Source organism: Colobus angolensis, unplaced genomic scaffold, assembly GCF_000951035.1.
Source record: "Colobus angolensis palliatus isolate OR3802 unplaced genomic scaffold, Cang.pa_1.0 Scaffold416, whole genome shotgun sequence".
NCBI lineage: Eukaryota > Metazoa > Chordata > Mammalia > Primates > Cercopithecidae > Colobus > Colobus angolensis.
The window spans coordinates 751716-760103 of record NW_012117555.1 but is presented as its reverse complement, the minus strand read 5'-3'; the positions used below and the strand labels follow the sequence as shown (position 1 = coordinate 760103).

Here is an 8388-nt window from a genome sequence, read left to right as displayed (position 1 = left end):
GAGAGGGAGTTTCACTCTTGTTGTCCATCCTGCAGTGCAATGCAAGGACTTGGCTCAGTGCAACCTCCACTTCCCGGGTTCAAATGATTCTCCTGCCTCAGCCTCCTGAGTACCTGGGATCTCAGGCACCTGCCACCAAGCCTGGCTAATTTTTGTATTTTTTTAGGAGAGATGGGGTTTTACCATGTTGGCCAGGCTAGTCTGGAACTCCAGACCTCAGGTGATCCACCCGCCTTGGCCTCGCTGAGATTCCAGGCGTGAGCCACCACGCCCAGCCCCATCATCAAGGTTTTCAGGGCCTAGCTGCAGAGCAGGGGCAGGGGAAGGTGCAGGGGCAGTGAAGCACGCGGTACGGGCCAGCATCTGTTTGACGCCGCTGTGTCTGTTTCCTGTGCGCCTTATGGAGGGAGGCGAAGGGGCACCCTTGTCTGCATGGCTTCAGGATGGGGCACAGGCAGCCAGTCCCGAGCGGCATTCAGGCAGCCGGCCCCGCTGTGGCAGGCACCTCATGTGAAGCCCACCCCTCTGTGGTTAGGAAATTCTCCAGAAAGCTCCAGCCTCTGCCTTTTCTGTCACCTTTGACCCCAGGAGGACACTAGGGGACCCAAACCCTGCCCTGCATCAGCAAATAGACACAACGGTGCAGCACCTGTGGGACTTTATTAGGGGGAGCATTTCCTAAATGTGCAGGGCCGGAAAGGCAGGGGTGGGAGAGGCCCACGGCCAGGCTCCGTGAGGTGTGGTCTCGCTGTGGACTCAGGATGAGGGGTACTCATCCACTGGCCCACGCCCCTCCCTCTTCAGCCAGCGCATTGTCTGCTGGTGTTGCTGGACAGTCTTGCACACAGGCATCCAACATGGCCTTGGTCAGGACCCCATCCTCGCAGGCATATACCGTGGCCTAGTGAGGAGAGAGGGAGCTGAGGGAGGCCACCATGGGAACCCCCTACCCCTAACGCACACTAGGGCCCCAAGTTGGGGAGGGTCCAAACCAGGGGCACCAGGACGGCCTCAGGGTGAAACACCGGCTTCCCGCACCTCGGCCGAGCCCAGCATGCGTGTGGACACCGGGAGCGGCCCCTGCGGTGCCACAGGCCTGACTGGGTCCTCAGCACTGCTGTTTCTCAGTGACTTTGTAATAACAGAAAGCCCGAGGTGAAGCCCCACTGACTGCAGACCCAGGGCAGCTCCCAAGAGGCAGGAGGGAATTGCAGACCCTCTGTGTGTCTCAGCCGTGGCCAGGCAGTGCCCCCGGGTCACAGTGCACCGCAGATCCTCAGACCCTCACCTTCACAGGCCTCCAGAGCAGAGGCAGCCACTGCCCTACCTCGGGGCACATAGGTGGTAGCTTCAAGGTCACCCCTGCCTCCACCTCCCTGTCCTGGGTACAGGACTTGGCATCTACCACGCAGAGGCTGGAGCTGCTGGGGCTGTGGCCCTTGGTGTCGCTTCAAGCACCTCAGGTGCAGCCCTTCTGCCATGGACAGGTCGCTCTCCATCCCAGTGCCAGTGAAAGGCGTGGAGTCCCCAAGGAGAGGCACCTGTGGGTCAGGATCTGGGCATGGGGACGCCCACTGGGCACCGTGCTCAGGAGTGCACCAGGACGCCTGGAGGAAGCACAGGGCAAGGGACGCTTCCCAGACAGCTGAGTGGGTCCCTCACCCTGTCCCGGCTGTGCCTCCCAGAGGCAGGATTCATCTCACAGGGTAAAGGGACAGCAGCACACCATCCTCCCACAACACGGTTGTCACAACGGAACCTGCCACGGGGGTGACCATGTGGTGCCCGTCCCCTCTGGCAGCGCCCACTGCTTGCCAAGAGCCACTGTGTGGGGAGACACTGACGAGAGCCGGACCGCCACTGTGCATCAGGGGCCCAGGAATGCTCAACATCATTTTTGGTCTTGAGCCGACCCAAGAGAGTTCAAACAGGTGCAGGAACCCTCAGGGTGCACCCAAGTGGCTGCACCTCACCCAGGGCCCAGTGGAGGAAAGGGGCTGAGCAGATGCTCACGGGGCCACCCCGCCAGGAAGCACGGAACCTGGCAGAGCCCACCAGAAGTGACAGCTAAATGTCACGTGGCCTCCTGGGTGGGATTGTGGGGCAAGACCCAGTCCCAGGTGGGCCAACAGTGACACATGACATTCACCATGTGGCAAGGCCCCGGGCCCAGGAGCTCTCTGTGCTAACCTGGAAATTTTTCTGGGAACCTAAAATCTTCAAGCTGTAAAAGTTGAAAGGGAAGAGCTGAACCTGATGTCTTCACGTGTGAATTCACAAAACATTAAGAAGAATCAGCAGCACTTCTCAAACTCTTCGACAAATTGAAGAACATTTCCTCACTCATCCTGGGAGGCCAGCATTACCCTGATATCAAACCCAGACAAAGACACCACAAGAAAAACGACAGGCCAATATCCCTGATGAGCATCGCTGGGAAAGTCCTCAACAAAATGCCAGCAAAATGAATTCAGCAGCATAGTAAAAGGACTCTATACACGGACCAAGCAGGATTTATTCCTGGAATGCAAGGATAGTTCAACATATGAAAATCAATGTTCCACATACAAAATGTTCAACATACAAAAATCAATCAATATTAGCAGAGTGGAGGAAGGAAACCACATGACTGTCTTAACTGTTGCAGGAAAAGTATTCGACCAAATACAACACCCTTTTATGATAAAAACACTCAACAAACCAGGAATTGAAACACATGCTCTAAACACAATGAACGCCATATATCGCAAGCCCACAGGTGACATACTCAGTGGTGAAAAACTGGAAGCTTTTCTCTGAGTAAGGAACCAGGCAAGAATGCTTTACTACTTCTGTTCCACATACCACTGGAAGCTGTGGCCAGAGTCATTAGGCAAGAAAAACAAATGTCATACAAACTGAAAAGGGAGAGGGAAAATCACCTGTTCTCAAATGACATAATGTTACATGTAGAAAATCCTAGAATCCTGCCAGGCATGGTGGCTCACACCTGTAATCCCAGCACTTTCGGAGGCCAAGGGGGGTGGATCACAAAGTCAGGAGATCGAGACCATCCTGGCTAACACGGTGAAACCTCATATGTACTAAAAATACACAAAATTAGCCAGGCGTGATGGCAGGCACCTGTAGTCTCAGCTACTCAGGAGGCTGAGGCAGAATGGCGTGAACCCGGGCAGCAGAGCTCGCAGTGAGTCAAGATCACGCCACTGCACTCCACTCCAGCTTGGGCAACAGAGGGAGACTCCATATCAAAAAATACAAAAAAAAAAGAAAAAGAAAGAGAAAATCTAGAATCCATATTGGAAAAAACAACCCCATGACATCAGCAAAGTTACAGGATACAAAATCAACAGCAAAGAAAGCTGCAGTTCTACCTACTAAGAGTGAATGATCTGAACGAGGAATGACGAAACCATTTCCATTTACAATAGCATCCAAAAGAATAAAATACTTAGAGATTCACTTAACCAAGAAGGTGAAAGACTTGTAGAATGAAAACTGGCTGGGCATGGTGGCCCATGTCTGAATCCCAGCACTTTGGGAGCAGAGGCAGGAGGATCACCTGACCTCATTAGTTTGTGACCATCCTGGCCAACAACTGCACTCCAGCCTGGGTGACAGAGTCAGACTCCATCTCTAGAAAAAAAATAATAAATAAAACCAAACAACATTGCTAAGAGATGTTAAGGCCATATAGGGACTGAATGCAATCCCTGTTAAAACCCAAATTACTTTTTACAAAATGGAAGAAGCATTACTAAAATTCATATGGAATCTCTAGGGATCTTGAATTGTCCAAGGGAAAAAAACAACAACAACAAAAACTTCTTTTTTAATTTTTTCTTTTTTTCTTTTTTTTTTTGCGAGGGAGTCTCACTCTTGTCATCCAGGCTGCAGTGCAGTGACATGATCTCAGTTCACTGCAACCTCCACCTCTTGAGTTCAAGTGAATCTCCTGCCTCAGCCTCCCGAGTAGCTGGGATTACAGGCACACACAAACATGTCCACCTGATTTTTTTATGTTTAGTAGAGACAGGTTTTCACCATTTAGGCCAGGCTGGTGTTGAACTCCTGAGCTCAGGTGCTCCACCCACCTTGGCATCCCAAAGTGCTGGGATTACAGGCATGAGCCACTGAGCCTGGCACAAAAAAACAACTCTTGAAGGACAAAGTTGGCGCTGGGCGTGGTAGCTCACCACCGCTCTGAGCAGCGCGGGATGAACATCCTCGTAAGGGATACCAGAGTAAGAGCTCCGTCACTCTCTCTGCCACGTGAGAAGCTAACAGAGAACACTGCACGGGGGGGACCGAGCTGGCACCCTGACCTTGGGCCTCTGCCTTCAGAGCTGTGGGGACACACGCCCCAGTGATTAGGGCAGGCCTGGCAGCTGACCACACTCCTGTTCTCTCCCCCTTGTTATTAGTAATTTTTTGAGACAGAGTTTCCCTCTTGTTGCACAGGCTTCAGTGCAATGGCGTGGTCTCGGCTCAACGCAACCTCCGCTTTCCAGGTTCAAGTGATTCTCCTGCCTCAGTCTCCTGAGTAAGTGGGATTACAGGTGCCTGCTACCATGCCCGGCTGATTTTGTATTTTTAGTAGAGACGGAGTTTCTCCATATTGTTGTGATTGGTCTCGAATTCCTGACCTCAGGTCATTCGCCCGCCTCGGCCTCCCAAAGTGCTGGGATTACAGGTGTGAGCCACTGCACCCTGCCAATTTTTTCTATTTTTCCTAGAGATGGGGTTTCACCATGTTAGCCAGGCTGGTCTCCAACTCTTGACCTCAGGTGATCCACCCAGCTTGGCCTCACAAAGTGCAGGGATTAGAGGCGTGAGCCACCGTGCCTTTTGGAGACAGGGTCTCACTCTGTCACCCACACTGCAGTACAGTGGCATGAACATGGTTCATTGCAGCCTCCAACTCCCAGGCTCCAGCAATCCTCCCATCTCTGCTTCCTGAGTAGCTGAGATCTCAGGCACATGATACCATGCCTGGCTAATTTTTGTATTTTTTGTAGAGATGGAGTTTCACCATGTTGTCCAGGCCAGTCTCGAAATCCTGAGCTGAAGCAATCCTGCGTCAGCCTCCCAAAGTGCTGGGATTACAGGAGTGAGCCGCCACACCCAGTCAAATTATTATTATTTTTTGAGACAGAGTCTCTCTCTGTCACCCAGGCTGGAGTGCAGTGACGTGATCTTAACTCACTGCAACCTCCGCCTCCTAGGTTCCAGAGATTCTCGTGTCTCAATCTCCCGAGCAGCTGGGATTACAGGTGCCTGCCACCACACCTGGCTAATTTTTGTATTTTTAGTGGAGATGGGGTTTCGCCACATTGGCCAGGCTTGCCTCGAACTCAACCGATCCACGCCTCCCAAAGTTCTGGGATTACAGGAGTGAGCCACCACGCCCAGCCCAAATTATTATGATGGTTTTTATTGATTGATTGATTGATTTTGATATGGAGTCTCACTCTGTTGCTCAGGTTGAAGTACAGCGCACTATCTCAGCTCACCACAATCTCCGCCTCCCGGATTCAAGTGATTTTCCTGCCTCAGCCTCCTGAGTAGCTGGGATTACTGGCAAGCACCCACCCACCACGCCCAGCTAATTTTTGTATTTTTAGTAGAGGTGGGGGTTCAACATGTTGGCCAGACTGGTCTTGAACTCCTGGCCTCGAGTGATCCTCTCTCCTCAGCCTCCCAGCATGCTGGGATTACAGGCAGGAAACACAGCGCCTGGCCCAAATTCTTCTTGTTTTTGTTTTTTTTTTTTTTTTTTTGAGGCGGAGTCTCGCTCTGTCACCCGGACTGGAGTGCAGTGGCCAGATCTCAGCTCACTGCAAGCTCCTCCGCCTTCCGGGTTTACGCCATTCTCCTGCCTCAGCCTCCCAAGTAGCTGGGACTACAGGCCCCCGCCACCACGCCCAGCTAATTTTTGTATTTTTAGTAGAGACGGGGTTTCACCGTGTTAGCCAGGATGGTCTCGATCTCCTGACCTCGTGATCCGCCAAGACCATGTCTCACTCTGTTGCCAAGGCTGGAGTGCAGTGGCACAGTCACAGCTCAGTGCAACCTCAACCTCCTGGACTCAAATGATCCTCCTACCTCAGCCTCCCAAGCAGCTGGGAACTGGGGCAAGGGAGAGCCAAAGGGAAACTGAGGCCCGGATGGCTGGGCTAGCATGGAGCAGGCGGAAGCGGAGGGGACAACGGGAGAACCAGGCTCTCTCTGGAACAGAGTGGCTTTTGCTGTCACTGGAGAGAGCAGGAATTTAGGTCAGGTGCACAGAAGGACTCAGACCGGGGACCTGGGAACGCCAAGAGGTGGAGCAGCCTCTGTTCATCCGGAGTGTTCCTGAGGCAGCCGGCGCGTGGCCCCAGGGCCTCTCATCACCTGGAGGACTCTGCCCGCCGTGCCTGCTGCACCCACCGCCAGCAACAGGGAGCCTGAGAGCCTCAAGGCACAAGTGCAGCCAGAGCCGCGTCCCACACCGTGAGGCTCCAGGGCCAGGCGTGTCAGCTGGAGGAAGGCCAGGCCAGCAGCCAGCAGGGGACCATGAGGAGCCTCTCCCTCCAATCCCGACATGGGGGGGTCTCATGAGGAGCGTCTCCCTCGAATCCAAACATGGGGGTCTCAGAGCAGTACTCACATCACCTCCTGTCACTGCCAGGGTCTGGGGGTGGCCGGGCACAGGATTTCTCACAGCCCCCTGAGTACTGAAGAGGAACATAAAAGAGGCTGGGCCTGGTGCCTCACATCTGTAATCCCTGCACTTTGGAGGCTGAGGAGGGTGAATCACTTGAGGTCAGAAGTTCAAGACCAGTCCGGCCAATTTGGTGAAACCCTCTTTCTACTAAAAATACAAAAAAATGAGCCGAGCATTGTGCTGGGCGCCTGTAATCTCAGCTGTTCAGGAGGCTCAGGCAAGAGGATTGTTAGAACCCGGAGGGTGGAGGTTGCAGTAATCTGAGATCACACCACTGCACTCCAGCCTGGGAGACGGAGTTAGATTCCATCTCTACAAAAACACAAAAACCAGCCAGGCGTGGTGGCGGGCACCGATAATCCCAGCTACTCAGGAGGCTGAGGCAGAGGTTGCAGTGAACTGAGACCCTGCCACTGCACTCCAGCCAGGGGGACAAGAGTGAGACTTCGTCAAAAAAAAAAAAAAAGGTCAGATGCGGTGGCTCACACCTGTAATCCCACCGCTTTGGGAGGCCGAGGCAGGTGGATCACGAGGTCAGGAGATCAAGACCATCCTGGCTAACACGGTCAAACCCCATCTCTACTAAAAAAATACAAAAAAATTAGCTGGGCGTGGTGGCGGGTGCCTGTTGTCCCAGCTACTTGGGAGGCTGAGGCAGGAGAATGGCGTGAACCTGGGAGACAGAGCTTGCAGTGAGCCGAGGTCAAGCTACTGCCCTCCAGCCTGGATGACAGAGCAAGACTCCGTCTTAAGAAAAAAAAAAAGGAAGGTTGAAAGTTTGTAAGTGATGGTGGACTTTGTCCCCAAATCTGAGGAGACGCCACCAGGCTGTTCTCAGATGGGGATGAGGAAAGGGGGGCGTGACCTCCTGGATGCGGCCTCTGGGACCCTTGGGGCTCACAGGGCTCCTGCACAAAACCTCAGGGCACGAAGGTGGTGCCCACCCTGGAGACTGGGCCTGCTGGGTGCGTCTGGAGAGCAGGGGCGGGGGTGGGCCCGGAGCTAGGGTCCCTGGACAGGGGCGGGTCAGGCAGGACACTTACTGCTTTCCTTCTATGGCCGGCTTAAGAACATACTTGTCAAAATACATTCTTACCAGGCGCTTCCGCCCCTCCTGCCGCGGCATTTCGCAGTGAACCATCACGTTGATGCGGTTGTGGGTGGCCCAGTCCAACTGCTTGGGGTGGCGGCTGGCCAGGACCAGCATGAATCTGCGGAGCAGGGATGGGGAAGGAACTGCTGGGGCTGCCGGCCAAGCTGCCCTGAGGGGAACTCGGGCTCCTCAGTCCCCTCAGGGAGTCTTTCCGGGAGAATCTAAAGGGGCAGCTTGTGAGCACAGGAAACAGTGGGAGGACGTGGCACAGCCCTGGTCACCGCCTGCCTGCCCCGCCACACCCAGCTGTCCCCCCGCCCGGCTACCTGGGCCTCTGTCTCTGCCCAAAATACAAAAATTAACCTGGGCATGGTGGCGTTCGCCTGTAATCCCAGCTACTCCGGAGGTTTAGGCATGAAAATTCCTCGAACTGGGCCGGGCACGGTGGCTCAAGCCTGTAATCCCAGCACTTTGGGAGGCGGATCATGAGGTCAGGAGATCGAGACCATCCCGGCTAACACGGTGAAACCCCGTCTCTACTAAAAAAAAATACAAAAAACTAGCCGGGCGAGGTGGCGGGCGCCTGTAG

At 54.0% G+C, this 8388-nt stretch overlaps 1 protein-coding gene across 1 annotated transcript in view; it reads right to left on the bottom strand.

Moving 5' to 3' along the window:
• Positions 1 to 479: 479 nt before the first annotated feature.
• ATAD3C (ATPase family, AAA domain containing 3C) overlaps positions 480 to 8388 on the bottom strand; it is a 37944-nt gene continuing 30035 nt past the window's right edge. Inside the window, exon 13 of the mRNA XM_011956403.1 lies at positions 480 to 901. Coding sequence (XP_011811793.1) covers positions 773 to 901 — 129 coding nt within the window. The 3' untranslated portion in view covers positions 480 to 772. The remainder of the gene's footprint in view (positions 902 to 8388) is intronic.